At 33.4% G+C, this 23,695-nt stretch overlaps 3 protein-coding genes and 1 long non-coding RNA gene across 12 annotated transcripts; all 4 read left to right on the top strand.

The window, feature by feature from the left end:
• Positions 1-680: 680 nt before the first annotated feature.
• Positions 681-11,848, top strand: LOC131605386 (uncharacterized). The gene is made up of 8 exons (XM_058877747.1): positions 681-1,226; positions 1,328-2,426; positions 2,527-2,799; positions 2,924-4,218; positions 6,709-7,221; positions 7,337-8,435; positions 8,539-8,823; positions 8,945-11,848. The coding sequence occupies exons 1-8, from the start codon at positions 751-753 to the stop codon at positions 10,259-10,261; spliced, it is 6,357 nt and encodes a 2,118-aa protein (XP_058733730.1). The 5' UTR covers positions 681-750; the 3' UTR covers positions 10,262-11,848.
• A 2,344-nt stretch (positions 11,849-14,192) lies between these two features.
• LOC131605387 (glutathione reductase, cytosolic-like) lies at positions 14,193-17,352 on the top strand. Its single transcript, XM_058877748.1, has 4 exons — positions 14,193-14,483; positions 15,152-15,216; positions 15,817-15,886; positions 17,248-17,352. Exons 1-4 carry the CDS (start codon positions 14,193-14,195, stop codon positions 17,350-17,352), a joined length of 531 nt encoding a protein of 176 aa, XP_058733731.1.
• A 50-nt stretch (positions 17,353-17,402) lies between these two features.
• LOC131602428 (uncharacterized) lies at positions 17,403-23,495 on the top strand. 2 transcript variants are annotated; one of them, XR_009284088.1, is made up of 4 exons: positions 17,403-17,686; positions 18,040-18,203; positions 22,748-22,908; positions 23,114-23,495. It is a non-coding gene; the product is annotated as an uncharacterized LOC131602428 (long non-coding RNA). The 2 variants fall into 2 exon arrangements; XR_009284087.1 differs by lacking the exon at positions 17,403-17,686 and having other exon boundaries at positions 17,899-18,203.
• LOC131602424 (uncharacterized) lies at positions 18,978-22,677 on the top strand. 8 transcript variants are annotated; one of them, XR_009284081.1, is made up of 6 exons: positions 18,978-19,145; positions 19,263-19,296; positions 19,482-19,663; positions 19,806-19,887; positions 20,143-20,236; positions 20,935-22,677. XR_009284081.1 is itself a non-coding variant. In XM_058874530.1 (5 exons), the coding sequence occupies exons 1-4, from the start codon at positions 18,981-18,983 to the stop codon at positions 19,882-19,884; spliced, it is 342 nt and encodes a 113-aa protein (XP_058730513.1). In that variant the 5' UTR covers positions 18,978-18,980; the 3' UTR covers positions 19,885-19,887; positions 20,935-22,677. The 8 variants fall into 8 exon arrangements, 2 of the variants coding, with proteins under 2 accessions (XP_058730513.1, XP_058730514.1); XR_009284085.1 differs by having other exon boundaries at positions 19,633-19,663; XR_009284084.1 differs by lacking the exon at positions 20,143-20,236 and having other exon boundaries at positions 19,230-19,296; positions 19,513-19,663.
• Positions 23,496-23,695: the final 200 nt, after the last annotated feature.

Raw genomic sequence — 23,695 nt, forward strand, 5'->3', positions numbered from 1 at the left:
TAAATATAATCATAACAAACACAAAAAATAATACAAAATATAAAAAAATATTAAACCAGGTCTAATTGCAAATAGGAAAAAAATTGTCCAAATAAAATTTGAATAAAGTTTAATTATATTTTTAATTATATTATTTTTAAAAAATCATGAAAATGGTGTCGTTTTGTGCGGAAAAAAAAAGCATGCATTTGAACCGCCGATTTTCTAAAACCGCCGGTTCATCGGTTTTTTTCGATTTTTGCCGATTCTTCCCGATTCAATAGCATATACAGTCCAACAATCAGACTAGACCGGTGACATCTCTAGTTCCCGGTTCACCTGGTCTGACCGACCGAATTGGTCCGGTTTTTAAAAGACAGGTTATTAAGGGATTCAAAACTTTAAATGAAGGGAGGGAGTATTTATTAGATAGTGAACCGAATTAAAACTTTAAATAAAGTTAAGAGATCATATGTATTAAGCATTTTAAAAATTAGTCCCTCCCTCCAAACTCACCAAAGCTTTATAAAATTGAATTAAAGTTGAATTGAAGAAAAAACCGAACGATGTGGCCGACCAGAGTTGTTAAATAAAGAAGGGAGGCAAGAATTGCGCATGTTAATCCAACGCGTTTTTTTTATTTTTTATAAAGCAGGATAGAACCAACCGTTGAATTGCAAAGTTTTATTTTTACAAAGTCCTTGCAATTTCAACGCAGTGCCCACTCACTATATGCATGTTTCCGTTCCTGTAAAATTTTAGGTTATTGAGATGGCTAGCAGTAGCAGAAACCTCTCAATTTCAGCTCTGAGAAATTACTATTATGAAGTGTTTGTGAGCTTCAGAGGTGAAGACACTCGCTACAATTTCACCGATTTTCTTTTCCACGCTCTCCAAACACAAGGCATTTTTGCATTTAGGGATGACAGTAATCTTCCAAAAGGTCAATCCATAGGACCCGAGCTCCTTCATTCAATCGAACATTCTCAGATTTATGTTGTCGTCTTCTCAAGGAACTATGCTTCCTCAACTTGGTGCTTGCAAGAATTGGAAAGTATATGTGAATGCGTTCAAGTGTCTGGAAAACATATTCTTCCTGTTTTCTATGATGTTGATCCTTCTGACGTCAGACATCAAAAAGGAATTTATGCTCAAGCTTTTGCCAAACATGACTCTCAGATGGTGCCAAGATGGAGGGAAGCTCTAACACAGGTTGCCAATCTCTCTGGATGGGATCTTCGTCATAAGTAAGTAAAACATATCCTATTTTATTTGCAGTGTGTGCTGTTTGTTTTGGTTTCCTTATGTGATGATTTGGAGTCAATGGTCTACTTCTATGAACTTTCAGGCCACAATCTGCAGCGATTAAAGAGATTGTTCAAAAGATAATTAACATATTGGATTGCAATATTTCATGTGTTTCAAAAGATTTAGTTGGTATGGATTCTCCTATCCAAGAATTAGAAAAGCTTTTACTTTTGGACTCGGTTCATGATGTTCGTGTGCTAGGAATTTGCGGGATGGGAGGAATAGGGAAGACAACTCTTGCTACTGTTTTATATGATCGAATCTCTCATCAATTCGGTGCTTGTTGTTTTATTGATGATGTAAGCAAAATTTATAGATTACATGATGGTCCACTCGGTGCACAAAAGCAAATTCTAGATCAAACTCTCGGACAAGAGCACCATCAGATATGCAATCATTACAACGCGACTAATCTCATACGACGTAGGCTATGTCGCCAAAGGGCCCTTATAATTCTTGATAATGTTGGTCAAGTCGAACAACTAGAAAAAATAGCTGTGCATCGTGAATGGTTAGGTGCTGGTAGTAGAATAATTATCATTTCTAGAGATGAGCATATATTGAAACAATATGGGATGGATGCAATTTACCAAGTTCCCCTCTTGGATTGGACTAACTCCTTTCAATTATTGTGTCGAAAAGCTTTCAAACTTGATCACATTTTGAATAATTACGAAGGGTTGGTTAATGGCATACTACATTATGCCAATGGCCTACCACTAGCAATTAAAGTATTGGGTTCATTTTTGTATGGTCGAGATATCTTTGAATGGAGAAGTGCATTGGCTAGATTGAGAGAAAGTCCAGACAAAGATGTTATGGATGTGCTGCGATTAAGTTTTGATGACCTAAGGGAGACAGAAAAAGAAATATTTCTTCATATTGCTTGTTTGTTCCATGGAAGTGATATGGAATATTTTAAAAACGTTTTAAATTGTTGTGAATTTCATGTTGATATTGGATTAAGGGTTCTCATTGATAAATCACTTTTAAGCATTGTAAACGAAAGTATTGTAATGCATAATTTGTTGAAAGAGCTAGGCAGAAATATTGTTTCAGAAAACACAAGCAAAGAGCCCAAGAAGTGGAGAAGGCTGTGGTTGGACAAACAACTCTATGAAGTAATGTTGGAAAATATGGTAAAGTAGTTGTTTGGATAAGAAAAACTTATTTCCATAAATACTAACTGTAGTGAAAGTTATTTAAATACTTTTTTCTCCATTTTCTGCTATTCTTTAGGAAAGGAATGTTGAAGCCATAGTTTTGGATTATCAATCTGAAGACTATGAAGATATGGATGCAGTTCTATTCGAAAACTTTTCAAATCTTAGATTGCTCATCATAAATAATGTGGACGTATCGGGAAGCCTTAATTATCTTTCTAACGAATTGAGATATATTGAGTGGACGGAATATCCTTTCATGTGTATGCCATCAAGTTTTAAGCCCAATCAACTTGTTAAGTTGATATTGAAGTATAGCAGCATCAAACAACTCTGGGAAGGCAAGAAGGTATTCTAAATTCTCATATTATTTTTTCTCAGAAATTGAAACAATTCATTTCTTTCATCCTTTTGAAGGTAAATTTGTAAACAAAAGAAAGTAATGCCTTAACTTTTGTTGATCTTTCATACAGAATCTGCCCAAATTGAGAATCTTGGATCTGAGCCACTCCAAAAATTTAATAAAGATGCCAGATTTTGGAGAGTTCCCGAATCTTGAGCGGCTAAATCTTGAAGGATGTACTAAACTTGTGCTGTTGGATCCATCTATTGGGCTTCTAAAAAAGATTGTTTCCTTGAATTTAGAAGATTGCAAAAGTGTAGTAAGCATACCCAACAACATATTTGGTCTCAGCTCTCTTAAAGATCTAAATCTGTCTGGGTGTTGTTTCAAAGAGTTTAACAATACAAGGCACTTGAATATATGTGAAAGTGCATCACATTCTCAATTAATTTCCTCCATCTGTAATTGGACCACAAAACCTTACCATTCCTTGTTACCCACTCCCACAACAGAAACAATAATGTTTCCTTCCTTGCTTAGCTTATATTGTTTACGTGAAGTTGATATTAGCTATTGTGGTTTAAGCCAACTCCCAGAGGCTATTGGATGTTCACGTTGGTTAGAAATGTTAAATCTTGGGGGGAACAATTTTGTGACACTGCCTACCCTTAGGGAGCTTTCCAAACTTGTATATTTGAACTTGGAGAATTGCAAGCAATTGGAATCTTTGCCAGAGCTTCCTTTTGCTGCTACTATCGAGCAGGATCTTCATAAGAGCAAATATTGGATGAGAATAGGATTGTTCATTTTTAACTGTCCTAAAATAAGTGATAAGGAACAATGCAGTAGAATGACATTTTCATGGATGACACAATTCATTCAAGTGAACAGAGAATACCCTGCCTTCTTCTACATTGGTATTGTCATTCCAGGAAGTGAAATGCCAAGTTGGTTCAACAATCAGAATGTTGGTAGTTCAATACCTGTATCTTCTGTTATGCAGGACAAGGGCAATAGTATTGTTGGCTTTTTATGTTGTGCAGTGTTTTCTTTAGCACCTCATTATCCAACAATGACAAGTAGTTCTCGATGGAAACCTCCGGCCCAGATGACAATGCATGCATTAAACAACATTGCCTTTCTTCCAATATTTGTTGATGAAGATCTTATTACTGTCAAATCAAATTACATCTGGCTAATCTATTTTCCTTGGAAGTCATCCTATGATGTTGTGGATCATCGTTTACGTGTTGAAGCTCATATGTATGGATGCTTGGATGTGGAGGTAAAGAAATGTGGGTATCATTGGGTATATAAACAAGATCTACAAGAGTTCAACTCAACAATGATGCATCCCGAAAATATGTTAACTCTGAAACGCAAGTTTTTGGCAATTGAAGATGAGACACAACCACAACTACACTCGTTCAGATGATAAAATAGATCCTAACTTGTAGCAACTATGGTCACACTCAGTTTGATCAAACTTCACTTGTTAGATTAAGGTGTCTACAGTTTAGGTAGGTATTTTTGTCCTGTGTGTTTTCACTGTATTTGGATCTATATTTTTGCATATAATAATATTGTTGTTTTTTTTGGTTATTTTTTCATGTTTCATTCGAGTGATATTGCTCATGATATCACCCATTAGTCATTCCAGTAATGCAAGTTCCTCAAGTTAGAAAAATGATTTGTGACCAAGCAGAAAATATTTGAAGACACGTTATTATGATGAATCAAGAGTCACTAGAAGTGGAGTATGATTTAGAACAAGAATTATTCCTCATATAAGAAGAATTAATTCAGTATTTATTCATATATAAAATGTTTAATATAAAGATTATAATTTAAAAAACGGAGTTAGATGCTTATGATCATTGTAATTCCCTATATAAAAGATTATATTTATCCATCTCTTCCATTTTTTAACCAAAAACTCTTGGCCAAGCTTACAGATTTGAATGTTGGAACAATGCTATGAAAGCTGAATTAGAAGCTCTTCATAACACTAACATCTAACTCATTTAAGATTTACTTCTTGGCCAGAAATTTATAGGATGTTGATGACTCACATAAAGTTATAAAACCAAACTTGTACTCAAAAATGATTTGATTACTTTTATATTCTCTTTGGTTGTCAAGTTAACCACTGTGAGAACTTTACTAGCTTTAGCCTCTACTAAAGGTTGGATACAGGTTGTCAAAATCGGGATCTTGCATAGGATTGGAAGAGGATAGTAAGATCGTAAAACGTAAAACATAAGATCGTAACTAAGATCGGAAGATCCTGTTCAATTATTTTTGTAAGATTGAGAGTGGGTATCAAGATCGTAAAACATAAGATCGTAGAAACTATAGAAACTGTTGATTATGACTCATATTAGTGAGACAATTATGGGTTGTTAAGATAATTAAGGGTTGTTGAGAGTATAATTCATATTGTGGGTAGAGATAATGATTTGTTGAGGGAAACTAGGGATTAAGGTTTTGGGTGGATATGTGGCGTCAAGGTCCCTTGTATCCATGAACGTTTGGCCCATTGACAATTCCGGACCTCGCTCCCTGGACTTTCCCAACAAGTGGTATCAGAGTCTGGTTGGCTCGGTGGGGGGAGCGGAAGTGGATCCTATCATAGATCAAGGCTAGTCATGTGGGTGATTCACACTTGTGGGGGAGATTGTTGGGTTTCAAGTGTGAAAGTTGTGCTAAAGTCCCCCATCTACTAGAAATGGAGGAAATGTTGGGTTAATAAGAGAGGTGACCCATACCCCATTATTTTAAGGTTTTGGGTAGATATGTGGTGTCAACTGTGAAGGTCTCTTGTAACACTTTCCCAACAGAAACACATAGTTTAATAAGCAGAATCTGTTTAGGCTGGTCCAACTAGAATTGAAATGCATGACGGTGATCAGGGTCCTTTGTAGTTTCAGAAATACAATTCAATATGATTGAAAAATATAGTTTAATGTGTAATTATGCAATTGATTCCGTTGTTTATTTGTGGAGGACAAAATATATCACTATTTGACAACTTTTACGACAAATGTTTAAGTGGTTAACGCGTAGTTCGAATAGGTGGTTAATAACAGGTCATCAGATAGTCACTAAATATATCAAGTGTCGAAACTCATTAACCTTCACTTTAACTTTATTAATCATGGATTTAGATGTGATGAAGCACAGTTTTTCAGGTTCTCAAAATTCAAATTTATGTAGAATTTTACACTTGAAAATTATGGTTAGTTAATGAGTTTCGACACTTGAAAACATGATTAACCACCAATTTGAATTGTGTTAACCACTTGACAAATTATCGCGAAAGTTGTCTAAATTTGGTCATCCAAAAATCATTTCTCTAATCAAAGTTGAGGCAACAAAAAACTCTTGTTGGCTGTCTACAAGTCATTCTGCTCCTATCACTTGATGGGTGCCTGTTATGACTTTTGGGTGGAAAAATATATTATACTAACAACAACTTGTTTATTTATAAAATATGAATAAAAGGTGCTTACAGAAAAATGCAAATGAGTTAAAAATTTTAATACTTACATAGACTTGGTAAACATTGATGATGCCATAAAGATTAGAACAAGGAATGAAAATTCAACATGTACGTGTGAAAAGGTGCCAGGAAATCAACTTTAAAAGATATGCTTGTTTTATAAAATGATTATGATTATTATATATATCCAGTATATCTTCATCTTCAAAAATATAGCTTATTCCAAAATACTTGTGAGAAGGTTTTTCCTTGATCACCACTCTATAAATTGGAGGTATTTACCATGATGACATATAAAATTAAGTCACATGGAGTTCATTCTCTATAATGAATATGTCAAATTATTTTTGATCTATAAATAATTTTTACTACAGTGATATAAATGATGCAGGAAGTTTTCTGTAAAATGTAAGTCGGATGGCTATGGCAAGCGGCAGCAGCTCCTCCTCTTCGGCTCTGGTAAAACTGCCATTGAGGAAGAATTTTGATGTGTTTGTGAGTTTCAGAGGTCAAGATACTCGCTTCAATTTCACAGATCATCTTTTTGCTGCCTTTGAAAGTAAAGGTATTTTTGCGTTTAGGGATGACAATAATCTTCAAGAGGGAGAATCCATAGGACCTGAACTCCTTCGTGCAATCGAAAACTCTCTGATTTTCGTTGTGGTCTTCTCTATCAACTATGCTTCTTCAACTTGGTGCTTGCGAGAATTAGAACATATCCTTCAATTAAGTCAATTATTTGGAAAACGAATTTTGCCTATTTTCTATGATGTTGATCCGTCTGAAGTTAGACAACAAAAAGGAAGCTATGCTGAAGCCTTTTCCAAACATGATCAAAGGTTTAAACAAGACTCTCAAATGGTGCAAAGATGGAGGGAAACTTTAACACAGGTTGCCAATCTCTCCGGTTGGGATGTTCGACAAAAGTAAGTAATCCTCCTTCCTCTCACATACATATAAAAAAGAAAAAAGTTGGTTTTTTTGTTTTGGTTTCCTTATGTGATGATTTGGTGTCACTTGTCAACATATTTAAACTTTCAGGCCACAGTCCGCAGAGATTAAAAAGATTGTTCAAAAGATAATCAGTATATTGGATTGCAAATCTTCATGTGTTTCAAAAGATTTAGTTGGTATGGATTCTACTATGCAAGAATTAGAAAAGCTTTTACTTTTGGACTTGGTTAATGATGTCCGTGTGGTAGGAATTTGCGGGATGGGAGGAATAGGGAAGACAACTCTTGCTACTGTTTTATATGATCGAATCTCTCCACAATTTGGTGCATGTTGTTTTATTGATGATGTAAGCAAAATTTATAGATTACATGATGGTCTACTCGGAGTACAAAAGCAAATTCTAGATCAAACTCTTGGCCAAGAGAACCATCGGATATGCAATCATTACAACGCGACTAATCTGATACGATACAGGCTACGTCGTCAAAAGGCCCTTATGATTCTTGATAATGTTGATCACATTGAACAACTAGAAAAAATAACCGTGCATCGTGAATGGTTAAGTGCCGGTAGTAGAATCATTATCATTTCTAGAGATGAGCATATATTGAAACAGTATGGGGTGGATGAAGTTTACCAAGTTCCTCTCTTAGATTCGACTAACTCTTTTCATTTATTCTGTCGAAAAGCTTTCAAACTTGATCACATTTTGAGTAGTTATGAAGGGTTGGTTAATGACATACTATATTATGTCAATGGCCTTCCACTAGCAATTAAAGTATTGGGTTCATTTTTGTATGGTCGAGATATCTCTGAATGGGAAAGCGCATTGACTAGATTACTAAAAAGTCCAGACAAAGATGTCATGGATGTGTTGCGATTAAGTTTTGATGGGCTAAGGGAGACAGAAAAAGAACTATTTCTTCATATTTCTTGTTTTTTCAACGAGTTGATGGAAAAATATGTTAAAAATGTTTTAAATTGTTGTGAATTTCATGCTGATATTGGGTTAAGGGTTCTCATTGATAAATCACTTGTAAGCATTGCAGATGAAAAGATTGTAATGCATAATTTGTTGGAAGAGCTAGGCAGAAATATTGTTGCAGAATACACAAGTAAAGAGCCCAGAAAGTGGAGAAGGTTGTGGTTTGACAAACAATTCTACGATGTTATGTTGGAAAATATGGTAAAGTAGTTGTTTGGATATGAAAACTTATTTCGATTTTTAAATACTAACTGTATTGAAAATTATTTAAGTTTTTTTTTCTTCTCTTTCTGCTATGCTTTAGGAAAATAATGTTGAAGCCATAGTTTTGGATCATGAATATGAAGACTATAGTGAGGTTGATGAAGATATGGATGCAGTGATATTTGAAGACTTTTCAAATCTTAGATTGCTCATCATTGATCATGTGAATGTATCGGGAAGCCTCAACCGTCTTTCTAACGATTTGAGATATATTGAGTGGAGTGGATATTCTTTCATGTATTTACCATCAAGTTTTCAACCCAATCAACTTGTTGAGTTGATATTGAAGTATAGCAGTATCAAACAACTCTGGGAAGGCAAGAAGGTATTTTAGACTCATTATTTTTTTCACAGTAATTGAAACAATACGTTTCTTTCCTTCTTTTGAAGGTAAATTTGTAAAGAAAATAACATAATGCCTTTACACTTGTTGATCTATCACACAGAATCTGCCCAAATTGAGAATATTGGATCTGAGCCACTCCGGAAATCTAATAAAGATGCCAGATTTTAGAGAGTTCCCGAATCTTGAGCGACTAAATCTTAAAGGATGTATTAAACTTGTGTCGTTGGATCCATCTATTGGGCTTCTAAGAAAGATTGTTTCCTTGAACTTAGAAGATTGCAAATGTCTAGTAAGCATACCCAACAACATATTTGGTCTCAGCTCTCTTAAAGATCTAAAAATGTCTGGGTGTTCTCGATGTTGTTTCAAAGAGTTTAACAATACAAGGCATTTGGTTACAAGTGAAAGTGCTTCACATTCCCAATCAACGTCCTCCATCAACAAATGGACCACAAAGCTTTACCATTCCTTGTTTCCCCCTCCCATAACCAACACAGTTATGTTTCCTTCCTTGCTTAGCATATATTGTTTACGTGAAGTTGATATTAGCTATTGTGGTTTAAGCCAACTCCCAGAGGCTATTGGATGTTTACGTTCGTTAGAAATGTTAAATCTTGGGGGGAACAATTTTGTGACACTGCCTAGCCTTAGGGAGCTTTCCAAACTAGTACGTTTGAGCTTGGAACATTGCAAGCGGTTGGAATCTTTGCCCGAGCTTCCTTTCCCTACCACTATCCAGCAGGATCTTCGAATGATCAAATATTGGAAGAGATTAGGATTGTTCATTTTCAACTGTCCTAAAATAAGTGATAAGGAACGATGCAGTAGGATGACATTTTTATGGATGACACAATTCATTCAAGTGAACAGAGAATACCCTGCCTTCTTTAATGTTGGTATTATCATTCCAGGAAGTGAAATACCAAGTTGGTTCAACAATCAGTGCGTTGGTAGTTCAATTCCTGTATCTCTTGTTATGCAGGACAAGGGCAATAGTATTGTTGGCTTTTTATGTTGTGCAGTATTTTCTTTCGCACCTCATTATCCAAGAATGACAAAAAGTTCTCAATGGAGACCTCATGCCCTGATTACACTGTATGCACTAAACAACATTGCCTCTCTACCAATATTTGTCAATGGAGATGTTATTAGTGTCAAATCAAATCACATATGGCTAACCTATTTCCCTTGGGATTCATCCTATAATGTTCTTTATGATGGTTTCCATGTTGAAACTAATAGCAATGGAGGCTTAGATGTGGAGGTGAAGAAATGTGGGTATCGTTGGGTGTATAAACAAGATCTACAAGAGTTCAACTCAACAATGATGTATCCCGGAAATATGTCAGCTCTGAAGCGCAAGTTTTTGGCAATTGAAGATGAGAAACAACCACAACTACACTCATTCAGACGATGAAATAAATCCTAACTTGTAGCAACTATGCTCACACGCAGTTTGATCAAACTTCAAGACTGTTGGATTATTTTCCAATCCACTGTGTTGTGTAGTTATAAGGTAAAAACAAAAGCTCATCAAATTATAAAAAGTTTTCAACCAGTTTTCATTGTGATTGCTAGGAGACACATTAAGCAAATGGCAACCCTTGTACTCATAATATAGAAGAACCAACACATGGACAAGAAGGTCAGGGAGAGTCTCTACCAAATGGATAACAAAGAGGAAACATTGACTTGATTTTCATCTCTGTTATCACAAGAAGGCCAACAAGTGGAAAAATAGGGTTCTGAAGTTAACAGAAGATTGTTAGATTAAGGTGTAATGTTTACATAAGGATAATACAGTTTAGGTAGGTATTTTTGTCCAATAAGTTTTCACTGTATTTGGATCCATATTTTTGCATATAATAATAATATGGTTGTTCTTTTTAGTTATTTTATTCACGTTTCATTCAAGTCATATTGCTCATGATATCACCCAATAGTCATTCCAGGAATGCAAGTTCCCCAAGTTAGAAAAATGATCTGTGACAAAGCATGAAAAATTTGAGGACACGTTATTATGATGCATCAAGAGTCACTAGAAATGGTAGAGGTTGATTTAGAACAAGAATTATTCCTCATATGAGAATTAACTCAGTAATTATTCATATATATAAACATGTTTAATACTACTATCATAATAAATAATCATTTTAGAATTAGAGTTCTAATCTTGCAAGTGAGCCCCTCCTTCACCGCACCAGAAGTTTAAGTCCATCGTAGTATGTCGCAACCACTGTTCTTCGATCAATTCTGGTTCCGTACCCGAACAATGATGTCGTCTGCGGAAATTGACTACTGATTCCCGTGTTTTCCACAATTGAACATATTCACTTCGATTCATCGATTCGAAGCTCTCTCAACCTGTCAGATCCGAGTTCCTGAGATCGAACTTCAGAGCCACTGTTCTCGATCTATTTTGGTAGGCGGCCAACTCTAATTTTCAGAATTTCTTAATCTTTAATCTCCCTTCCAGCGAATTTCAGAATTTCGCTTCGTCGCTCAACGGTAATACGGTTAAGTTTTAAGAGCAGAAATGTTGTGAATAGCCACTATGCTGTCATTCCAGTAACTCTTTATAGCTATCTTATAAAGGTAAAATCAAATCATATGTGGATAATCTATTTCGCTAGGGAATTTCTTTTTAGTTTGCTGAGCTGTATAGATAATACAACACTTTGGGATCTTGATTATTGCATCAAAATGGAAGCTTCTGTTACAAATGGCCAAGGCTTGCATATGGAGGTATTGAATTGCGGATTGAGTTGGGTATGTAAACAGGATCTACAACCATTTTTTACTTAACTATGATGTGTTCTGGAATCACATGAGCCACATATCTGTGATGGAAGAAGAGCCACAGCCAGAACCGCATGAACTATAAGTTAACTCAGACTACAGCAAGAGTTTGATGGTCGAAGTCATTAGGTAATTCGTTGTGCACAATATTACTTTGTTTGTATTGTTGATTGTTAAGACTGTGATGATTAAAAGTTTGATAGAATTGTATCATACTTAAAGGATATAGAAGTTAGGGTTAAATATATGTCACCCCATGTAATGAAAGCTAGATTCACTTTTTGTGGTTTTTGAAAATCCTATGTAGTTTAGCTATAGTTTACTTGTGGCAAAAAAAATAAAGGTTTGTTTAATCAAGATTTAACCTAACAAATATAATTTATGAAACCTTATTTATCTATAGTTTGAAATATAGTTTGAAAAATGCAAAAATATTTGAAAAATATAATTTATTTACTGAAATTAATTTTTCATATAGTATAAAAAATAGTATTATAGTGTTCAATTGTAATATATTAAACTAGCAATTTTTTCCTAATAGATTCAAAAATATCTAACATAAAGGCTTTTGAATTTATAACTAGTCACTTAAGTTAGTACGATAGTGAGGGTGTTTCATAGCTCTATGCTTAGTTACCACATTACACAAACAATTTTCTAATAACAAATTAAACTAGCATAACTTTTTCACATATGATATTTGTTTACGGTGATTTCCGGTAAACAACCGCTAGTCTTCCAAACTATAATAAATATGATTTGGTTACTCGCAGGATCGACTAGATTGATCCTAGGACATAGTCAAAAAGGTTGTTATTTGTGATAGTTTGAATCATGTCTATGGATGGTTTGTCTCGAAATAAGAAATACTTAATCAAAGAAATAAAGATTAGCAATCACCTTGTTATACACGTAAATATAACATCAGCGAAGGGTAAGATAAAGACAAAATATGAATAAAACTGTAAAGTGCAAGAATCTTAAAGTGCAGAAACTTAAATGTTTCGAAATTAGATAGAATGAAAATAAAGAGTGCAGGAATGTAAATGACAGAAAATAAACGAAATGCAGTAATATCGAAAGATACTTGAATAAAGGAAAATACACATGTATTTAAAATGGTGTTGGTGTCATGCGTACATTTCTCAGCGAACTCGTTCTCTTTAACACTTGATACTTGAGCAATATGTGAGTGATTTGTACAAAATGAACACACGGAATCCTAACATTAAGACCCTTATTTATACTAAATTCGACCCTAACGGTCCTACGCTAATCTGATGCCACGTTACTCACGAGAATCCCTGGGATGCCATCTGTCTTTGTGCAGTTATATAAACTACTTCGAAATTCAAATCCTCCCGCCTGAATCCTCTTTCGACGCGTGGCAACATAATCGGAATCGAGAATGCCACGAAAGTACGCCAAGCTTCAGTACTTTACATATTTCGCAAAAACGTTTAAGTCCCAAAGACAATCCTGCTCGAATTAGCTTCAGCGCTCACTATCTTCTTTCCAACTTAATCATCATTCTCGAAGCATGGCCATCAATAGACATTTTTATCTTCAAAGATGGTCATCAGTAACCATCTTCCTTCGAATCTCGAACCTTCGAAGGATATTCTTCCCAAAAGAAATCTTCAGCTAACAAATTGCCCCCAATAAATGTCTGTTTCGAAAACAAGAGAAATAGGCATTTCTTGTTATAACGAGATTTCGTTTTACTTACTTCTTAGAGTTCCAAGATTATTGACTGACGTCATAATCATTTATGACTCTGTTTCCAAAATGTCTTGTCATTTTCAAAGATGTCTTCTCATAACTTACATTCCCACGTTTTGGTCTTACTTCATGATCATTACTCATATATCCTAGGAGTAAAGCTAATAATTATTCGACCGCCGTTGGATTAAATCAACGCTCGCCGCGTGTCTCTTGGCTTTTACCCAAAAGATTTGAAAGCGTTTCCGTTAAACCTTTAAATACTTGAACTTGTATCCTCATATAACTTTCACTTCTATTTCCTCATTCTCTCCTCAGAAAAGAACATCTTCGGTTACATTCAAACCCATTTCCCAAATCAAACTTATTCATGGCGTCTTCTTCAAATGTTCTTCAACCCGTTCTGAAACTTCAGAATCTTACACAGATAGGGAATCAAGAATACATACGAAATCCAAATACTGCAGAGGCGCACGCCATCTACGCTTCTCACACTAGTGCAAAATGAACAATATAATTTTAAAATTTACACCCGATATACTAAAAACGGGTGTAAATAAGAAACATGGTGGTACTTTTGTAAATAAAGTGTAAGTTTATGATTGATCATGTGAAAATATACACCCTATTTTTTAAAAAAGGGTGTAAATTAAAAATATTATTATATTTAAATCTCAATTACTCCCATTAAATTAAAAATCGGGCGTAAATTTAAATAGGCTTAAAAAAAAATTTTTTTTTTTATAACCCAAAATATTATTGTTAATAACTAGTTAAGTGAATATTGTGAATATTATGAATATTATCAAATTAAGGAGGGAATATTAATGGGTTTAAATTTATTAGATGAAGAAAATATATTAAAATTCTTTCCCCAAATCCATCGCAAACATTTCACCAAACCCATTTTTCAGCTCTGTGAACAATCTAGCACACAAAAATGGAGGAAGCATCTAAAATCATTGCACACCAAATCGGGACGAAGAAGAGAGAGAATTAACATATCAATTTTTCGTTGTGAAGAAGAAGGGAAGGATTATGACTTTGATTTGTTTATTATTGGTGCTGGTAGTGGCGGTGTTCGTGCTACTAGATTTTCATCTAATTTTGGAGCGAAGGTTCGTAACTTCATTCTCATTCGAATCTTTTTCTTTTTCTTTTTCTTTTTGATGATTAGGATCTGTTTAGATGGGTTTATTTGAAGTAAGCGCTCGTGACACTTTTTAAGAGGCTTATGAAAAGAGCTTATTGCATGTCCATAAGATATTTTGATTCATTTTCTTATTAAGCTATTAGGATAGCTTATCTTAAAGAACTTATAAGATTATACAGAAACAATTTGACTTTATTTTATCTTGTGTTAAAAAATGGCTTATTCATAAGCGCTTATATAAAAAGTGTTTATGCCACAAGCTGCAAAATAAGTTGTTTGTTCAAACAGACCCTTAATATGTCGATTAATTTGTGACAATTTTTTTTTGCTTATTATTCATGCTAATCTCGTGGGAATATCAGTTACTTATTTTATTTTCTCATAGTTTGTTAAAGAAACTATTGAAAAATACATCGAGATTAAGGGTCTGTTTGTTACGAAATATATAAAAGGTGATTATGATATTTAATAATTTAGAGGTTAATTTTTAGTTATGATATATGACAAAACATAATGCTGTTTTTCAATCAATCTAGCCGATTCTACATTAGTAGGATAAGCCAATAAGGCTTGGTTGTTGTTGTAAGGTTTATTTGTTCTCATCTAATTATTTTCCACATACTGTGTCTGAAGGTTGGGATTTGTGAGCTTCCTTTTCATCCTATTAGCTCGGAAACAATTGGAGGAGTCGGTGGCACGTAAGTTCGTTCAGACCTTATGCAAATTTCTCCACCAAATTTTTATTTGCCTTGGTATTCAGAATATAGTGGTTGTTTGTCTGTGACAGTTCCCATGTAATATTATTAGTTCTAAATCAATTGCCTTTACCGGCCTTTGCTTCTAGTTTGTTATTTCCTATACCCGGTTCTTAGTTACTATATCTTGATTTTCTAAACCCAGCATATTATATTTTGTTCTTTTTATTCTTCTTGTTTTATATCTTATTTAGGTTTTAGATTGCTCTCTTGTATATCTGATTTAGTTTTATTGTAATTATAATCATTGTAAAGTTTTTTTCTGTTACTTGAATTATAATTCTATATACTGTAGATCTGTTTATCAGTAAAATTTATCATCTATAAAATCTTTTTACAATAATTCAGATTTGTATTCCATCAGCATCGTTTGTTTTTCCGACTTTATGTCGTTTTTTTTTTGCCCAAGAGTAGTGCGATAAAGTAACTGGATGTATGACATTATTGTTCAGTTTTTTGTTTTGTCTGTTTGTCCTTCTTGCTCTACCCTGCCCAGAAATATCTTAATTAATGATATGCGTTATTTATTTATTGATTTCAAAGGTGTGTTATTCGTGTTTGTGTTCCCAAAAAGATTTTGGTCTATGGAGCTACTTATGGAGGTGACCTTGAGGTAATGATTAATTATTGAGTTTCTTAGTAATAACTAGTAACATGGATTAGTTACTGGATATTGAGTGATTGTTGTGCTTTGCCCACTTCAGTATTTTTGATTCATTTCCGTAGAGCGTAATGAATGCATTTTATCGAGTGTCATTGCACCAAAATTTGTTTTGGGATATTATTATGTTCTTAGTTTGTATATGTGTGCTACCAAGGTAGTTTTCAGGGAGCATACATACCTGTATACAAAGGGGCTGCGCAGCCTTGTTGCCCTCACTGTCCTGTTTCTTTTTGTAGTTCTAATGGATACTTTAGCTTTGTGATTGTCCTATCTTGATAGGAACTTATCAAAATTCTGTTTTGTGTATTAGAATTTCTAAAGGAAATGAACTAGTACAAGAAAAGAAAGAAAAGGGCAAAGTCTCCCAAGCCAGAGTATACAATCTAGACTCACTATGTCTAATAAGAAACTCAGCTTACCTCATTATTCCTTCTTCCTCTACATAACAGACTGAAACCTCTGTCTCTGACTAACTCCTCCCCCTCCACATTTTCAGTTTAAGGTTACTTTTGGCGCGTGTCTGAAGTTCTGGCAGTGGCGCTCTGGTGGCTGCTACTGTGATCGTTGAGACCCGACGACAATCAAACCAAAAGCTACTAGGTTTAGCTTGACGGTGGCCTACCCCAAAGAATAGGAGCTAGGATTTTGGAACCTAGGTGTAGATACCAGCTTGAATAATTTAGATTGAATGACTTACATGTTCAAGATATTTATACAAAAGATCTTTCAAGATAAGGAAAAGTAAGAAACTAAGTATTTATAATGGACTTGTAACTTACGAAAGCTTCTAACTATTACAAAAGCAAGCTTAAGCTGTTAGGTGAAGAAACTTAAATTATTTTTATACTTTATTTTAATATTCCACCTCAATTAAGAGCCCTTTGAGCTTGAAACATTAACAGTGCATAGACCCTCTTACCTTTTTACTAATACTTAACTTTCCTTATTGAGAATATTTGCACAAAAAAAATCAAGTATAGACCACTCAGGCTCTATACCATCATCGGATTAGCTATTTGAAACTCTTGATTGATTTTTATTTTTTGTTTTTATCTCGAACATAAACTTTATAAAATTTATGTTATTAGATTAGATATGATGTAATGTAGTTACAGTATTTAGTTCAAGTTCTCATTAAGTATGTGATGCAATTGAAATCAATATTATATTTACGGTGTATTCGTTTTTTCTTGATATTCTTACTGGTGCTAGTTCATGATTATTACAATATTCTAAGTGCTTGTGAGATCATCATTTGTAGTTAACTTGTGTTTGACGATTTAACTAACCTTACTGTGGTTTAATCATAGGATGCTAGAAATTTTGGATGGGAATTGAATGAGAATGTTGACTTCAATTGGAAGAAGCTCTTGCAAAAGAAGGTATTTCCTGATCTTATTTATTGGTTTGAATAACATTTGGAGTATTTTGATAATATGATTTCTTTTTCTATCAACACTGTATTAGCTTTTGTATTTCAGAACTTTCTTAAAATGTAGTTCCTTTGTTTTTGGTTTTCTGAATAGTCTTTGGTTTTCTAGATGTTACTTTGTTTATTTAAGGGCCTGAAGTTGAAAAGTAAGTAAAAGAAATTTGGAGAGTAATCTCTGAATGCTCAATCTTGATTTCATTCATCATTTCAAATACTTTGGATATTTGCTTGTGATTTTAATCAGAGTTTTCGCTGCAACGTGGAATGTTGGTGGTCAATGCCCCAGCGGGGACCTTGATCTTAGCGATTTTCTTCAGGTACATTGGTATTTGTAGCTGTTAAATGATTTGGTCATTGGGGATATCTGTAATCTATAGGATTGGTGCAAATGTCTTGAAAGACAGATGTAGTTTCTTCTAAGTCCCGTGTTAGTGGGTTTCTAATTTTTTTTTAGTTGTAACTTTGGCATTAGACATGCTCTTATTTGGATTTAAATTTCTACTTTGTGTTTGATTTGGAGTATCATAGTTGTCTGTATGGATACAAATCAGTCTCCTGCTCATTAACTTGTACTTAGAAGATTAAACACTAGCATTTGTTATGTTTTTAAATTGTTTATGACCTATGTGCTTCATTTGATAATATTTTGATGTATACCAACTTATCGAAGTGTCAAATGGGGACATCTCATTTGATGCTTTTCAGGTCGATATTATTGTAGTTACCGATGGGAGCAGAATTCTGGGACTTGGAGATCTTGGTGTTCAAGGAATTGGCATTGCAATTGGGAAGCTTGATCTATATGTTGCTGCTGCTGGCATGAATCCTCAAAGGGTACGTGTTTGCTTAATGTTTCACTGTTGGTCCTTTAAAACTGTTTATGATTTTCTTATGATTTAGTCAATGTTTTAGAGTAGTGCTAGGAACACCCACTTTAACACTCTTTCCAACTCTGGCTCTCTTATTGGATAAATATCTTGAAAATGTGTCATAATATCTTTATTGTGTCATTGGATAAATATATATACTGAAAAATAGGGGTATTTGGTTAACTGGTTCCACCTAAATCAACAAAAGAACTGTAAGTTCCACAAACATCTGGCCTCCTTGTCCTACCAAAATCTTTATGTCTAGAAAAATTGCTGCACTACTAGAATTTTCGCTTTCAGTGACCGAAATAGTGACCGAAAAATTTCGGTCACTATAGCGACCAAAATAGCCACCGAAATTTAACAAACTATAGATAAAATTTTAGACGTTGTTAAATTGGTCACAAAGAAATTTAGCCATTGATTTAGCGACTGAAATTAGCCACCGATTTTGTGACCAAATTTTTATCCTCCAAAAATTAAAGTTAATTTAATATAAATACTCAGAGACCGATATTTCGGTCACTAATAATCTTCCTGTATTATGTTTTCATTTATTAAATAAATTAGTATTATCCTTTATTTTTTAGTTATTAATAAAATAAGTTTTACTGAAGATTTAACAATTGAGTTTATATGTTTCTAGTGTTTGGTTGCATTTGTTGTTGTCAATAAATACACCGTTCGATTCTCATAATTTCACTTTTATAAATTTTATTTTATTAAAAAATGATTTCAAAAAATGATAAGACTTGAAAACCCTTATTACTTTTACAGTTTCCATTTTCTTACTCCAAAATGCTTCTCAAAAACCCTAGCGCCGGCGTTCTTAAACCGTGAACAACAAAACAAGATCTCGTTTACTCCTCCTCCGTTCTTCATCGTTCAAGCTCTCGTTCACCGTCAGGTAACTGCAAAACATTCAATCCTCTCACTCCTTTCTTCTATGTGCATTTTTTGTTTTGTTTTTATGCTTCATTTCTTCAATCAGCTTGTCAAGGTGATTATTCCTCATTCTATTCAGGTCAGAACATTGCCTTCTTATTTCTTCCACCACGGTAAGAGAATCTCCAACTAATACTCGTCATTTCTTCCCACTTCTTCATGTTTTATATTGTTTCTATTATATCTTCCTTCCATTTCTTCTATAACGTTAGGAGTTTATGTTTCAAAACTGGAAAGGGTAAAAAAATGAAACCCTAATCTTTCATTTTCTCAAATTCTAATTTGGCTTTGATTTTAGGGATGATGAAATAAATGTCTTGGTGTTTTAGGATGGTGAATCGGAGAATTGAAGCACTTTGTTCATTCTTTTTTGGTTGATGCATACATATTAATGAAATTATTGAACTTTTCAATTTTAATTATGCGGACTCTGTTTTCATTTCACACAGAGCAACAGCCTTGCGTCGGGGTCGATGACAGGTACTATGGAGATCATATATACCATAGCTTTGATTCAACCATTTAGAATACAATTGACTGTTCCAAACTACTGTCTTTTACTGTCTTATATTTTTGGCAAATGCAATTTGATGTCTTTTAACAAATGCATTGATTGATAAAGGGATGGCTACATACTAGAGATACTAGGACTGTATTCCAATGGGACACAGATTGTTGGTGGTCTTCCTCAAAATCATTGATAGGTGAGATATAGTGCACCACCATCTTATTTATAGTCCATATTTTATTTATAGTCTAGTGCCTTCAAGTTCATAAGTAACACCTTTAACCAAACCATTTGAACCTTTGGTTGCTCCATCCTCATCGTAGTATAATATTTATCAAGATAATCCTATCTCTTATTGTTCTAATTTTATTTTAAGTATATACAAAGACATGTGTAATCATGAATAGATGTTAAACTTACATGAATTTGATGGTGATATTTTATGCTATAGAGTATGATGTTCTGGTTTTCTAAATGACACATGCAACCCCAACACATTTAGAAGTTATAATTTACTTGATTGGAAAGATGCGATCGTCAAAACGGTAAATTCTTTTTATTTTTACATAGCCTTAATCATTGTGATGGGGTTATTTTGGCATGTTGTTGAATTTTTATGTTAGATCATCATATGAATTACAAATTATATGAATTACAATGTGCTTCACTGTATATTTTAGAAGTTTAACTTTGTTTTGTCTCAATATTTTCAACTATGTTTATATGTTATATCCCCTGGTTTATTCATATTGATTATCATTTAATTTGTTAAGTGAGAAAGCTCTTAAACAATTATGTTCGGTTGTATGATTGTCAAAATTTGATGCGAAAATCGAGGAAATTAACTTCAACTACTTCTATAGCATAGGGTACTTTCATATATGTAATTTGTTATGTTTCTTTTCCTTGTGTGACTTATCATGGATGCTTAGACTTAGACATGTTGCCTTCAATACAAATTTATATAGGCTAAGCAGTTTATGTATAAGGTTTGTTCAACTTACAAATAATTATATGTACTCCAACGTTTTTTGCTTCTATTCTCCAAATCTAAGATTATGGGGATAACACTTGGAACATTAATTTTTGTAATTTTTTTGGAGAGCATTTTGTTGATTGTTTCCAAATGGTATGAAACAAATGCTAATATTTATTTTCAGTTGTTGTGATGAATTTATTACTATAATTTATCATTGTTTTTTATACTATAAATCATTCTAATTCTATTTTTTACCTAGTGCAGATGGTAGATAAAGATAAAAATAAAGAAAAAGCTTACAAGACTTGTCAATAAAAGCATTTGAAACGGAGTCCGCCTTTTATATTTCTCGTAGGACCTCTTTTAAGACATTGAATGTTACACTGCTTTCTTTCTCAGACTATAGATATATTTTGTAAATTTTTTTGAGTACTGAGTTAAACTTTTCAATATTCATGTTATTTTTTATTTAAAAATTTAGTATTATTGTGTTATTTTTATTTTGTTAAAATATAGTAAAATGTTTAATGCATTTAAATTTTTATTATTATGAATTATTTTTAGAAAAGATAGAAAAATATTTGAAATGTTTGGAAGGCAATTTTAGTTATTTTTTTATTTTTTATAAATAAAATATTAGAGACCGATTTAGTTACCATTTTGGATGCTATTGAAATATTCTAAATTTCTTATTAAATGAGAATTGGTCACAATTTCCGTCTCAAAAATCGGTCACTGATACAGTCACAAGTTCGGTCGCCAAATATCAGTCACTGATTCCGTCGCTAAAGGTTAGCGACTAGCACTTTTTCGACTGAAATTTAATGGTTGCTTTATCGGTCACTAAATTGAATAGTGACCGATTTTTAATCTTTTTTGGTCACTAATTCGGTCACTAAAGGCGAAGTTTCTGGTAGTGCTGGAAAAGTGGAGGAACAACCCATTATTTATTTATTTATCAAAACAAATGGGACATTGTTTGTGAGATTAAACAAAACAAGTGAAGAGTTCTAAATATAGGAGAGTGTGGCCTAACACTTTGCAACATGTCAACAGTTTAAATTCTTCTATCATGATTGGAAGACTAGTGAGCAGAATCAGTATATGGGAATTAAAGTTTATTATGACATATCATTCAGTTTCTTTCTGAATCTAACATCTTAAAAGTAATTAGAACCCAAAATTAAAACACATTCTTTTGATAATTATAGTTCAACACAACAATTACGCATCAAAATAGAAAATAAGGAACAACTCTGAAGATAATGATTATCTCATGACGGCTGTCCAAGGAGAACGTCTCCTTACAACTGAGTAGTTCAATTAACCTATATGAATAATCATAATTGCTATCTCTACAACGTGCGCTAAATAGATGATAACCGTAGTTTCCCTCACCGACTCCTGCCCTTACCTATATTATATTTTACAGGCCTAATAATAGTCTGCCTGTGTTAATATCTATCTATTAAGTTAATAGAGAGAAAGTAAAATAGGAATTTCATATCTTTTCACTCCTAGAAATACTGTTCAGCTTCTCCCTGTTTAAGTTCAACCACTATGACATTGTTTCTAGAAGAAATCCTTAGTATTTTGTTTTTGCAAAAGCAATAGTTCAGTCACATCAATCTAAACAAAGCCTAAAAACGTGTCTGAACTTTGGACTAAAATTTCTAGTCATAAATATGAAAATGTCTTGCAATGTAGGTTTTGGCAGCAGTGTTATTATTCATAATCCCAAACATGAAGCAAAGTGGAGAAAAACTAATGAATTGGAATGAATGCAAAAAGTTACCATGGAACCTAATTTTGCTACTAGGAGCTGGCTTTGCAATAGATGATGGAGTAGAATCTAGTGGTGTAGAAGATGTAATGTCAAAAGTCTTAGAATTCTTAAAACATGTTCCATACTTAGCAATTGTTCCTACTGTTTAACAATAAAACTTAAACAGCATTAAAACTTGCGTACATTGGAAAATAATTCTAATGTTTAACAACATTATTGTGAAGGAAACTAAAAATAATTTTCATGAACTTTATGTAATTCAATTGTCAATAACGGTTTTTGGTGCAACAGGCTTTGGATAAAATTCGTTTTGAGAGTTTGACCGATAAAAGCAAACTGGATAACCTGAACTTTTCATTAGGCTTGTGCCTGACAAAGCCAATAGGACACTCTCCATCATTGACAGTGGCATCGGAATGACCAAAGCAGGTTATCTCTTCATTTCAATTAAGGTGATTTTGCTGAAACTATACTTAACCAACTACAACTACTAGATTGTAGCACTGTTACATTCTCTTACACTGTTTATTTTTGTTTCTATACACTGTTTATTTTTGTTTCTATAGCATATAGTATATAACTATATATAATTATATAGTTATATAATGTGCAATTTATGAGAAATGAAATTTGATCTGACCGTGTTTTGTATGACAGAGAGGAGATACAGCGCATCAAAGCAGCGAACCCTCAGATCCCATATAGAGAAGCTTTCAGTGCTGCGGCAAAAAACATTTTTTAACATTTTTTAAGAAATTAGAGGTTTGTTGTGTGGCTCTGAATTGCTATATAATGAATAATTTTGTAGATTTTGCTTGAGAAGATGAAGTCGGTGTACACGAATGTAGAAGGTCTTCCTCCGGATCGAATTGTGGAAAGCAATTGCTTCTCCAGGGCGTGGTATTTTGGCCATGGATGAATCCAATGCTACATGTGGAAAGCGGTTGGATTCAATTGGACTAGAGAACACCGAAGCTAACCGTCAAGTATGGCGTAAAATTATATATGAAGAAAGTGTTATGACTTAGTTAAAATATAATTTTTATGTATATGATTTTATAGTACTTGAAATATTATGAATGCACATGATTTTGTATACTTTTTGGTTAATATTAAAAATATTTTGACTTAGTTAAAATATGATATTTATGTGTATGATTTTATAGTATTTGCAATATTATGACTGAAAATGAAATATAACTAACCTCAAAGGGTTGGCTCAGTTGGCAAATGAGCTTT

The sequence above is a fragment of the Vicia villosa genome, linkage group LG5 (genome assembly GCF_029867415.1).
Source record: "Vicia villosa cultivar HV-30 ecotype Madison, WI linkage group LG5, Vvil1.0, whole genome shotgun sequence".
NCBI classification, from domain to species: Eukaryota; Viridiplantae; Streptophyta; class Magnoliopsida; order Fabales; family Fabaceae; genus Vicia; species Vicia villosa.

Coding starts and splice junctions, on each gene's coding strand:
- LOC131605387 (XM_058877748.1), top strand. CDS start 14,193: ATGGGTTTAAATTTATTAGATGAAGAAAATATATTAAAATTCTTTCCC. Junction 14,484..15,151: donor CATCTAATTTTGGAGCGAAG/GTTCGTAACTTC, acceptor CTGTGTCTGAAG/GTTGGGATTTGTGAGCTTCC. Junction 15,887..17,247: donor CTTATGGAGGTGACCTTGAG/GTAATGATTAAT, acceptor GTTTAATCATAG/GATGCTAGAAATTTTGGATG.
- LOC131605386 (XM_058877747.1), top strand. CDS start 751: ATGGCTAGCAGTAGCAGAAACCTCTCAATTTCAGCTCTGAGAAATTAC. Junction 4,219..6,708: donor ACACAACCACAACTACACTC/GTTCAGATGATA, acceptor GTAAAATGTAAG/TCGGATGGCTATGGCAAGCG. Junction 8,436..8,538: donor ATGTTATGTTGGAAAATATG/GTAAAGTAGTTG, acceptor GCTATGCTTTAG/GAAAATAATGTTGAAGCCAT.
- LOC131602424 (XM_058874530.1), top strand. CDS start 18,981: ATGATAAGACTTGAAAACCCTTATTACTTTTACAGTTTCCATTTTCTT. Junction 19,297..19,632: donor TTCTTATTTCTTCCACCACG/GTAAGAGAATCT, acceptor CATTTCACACAG/AGCAACAGCCTTGCGTCGGG. Junction 19,664..19,805: donor TGCGTCGGGGTCGATGACAG/GTACTATGGAGA, acceptor TGATTGATAAAG/GGATGGCTACATACTAGAGA.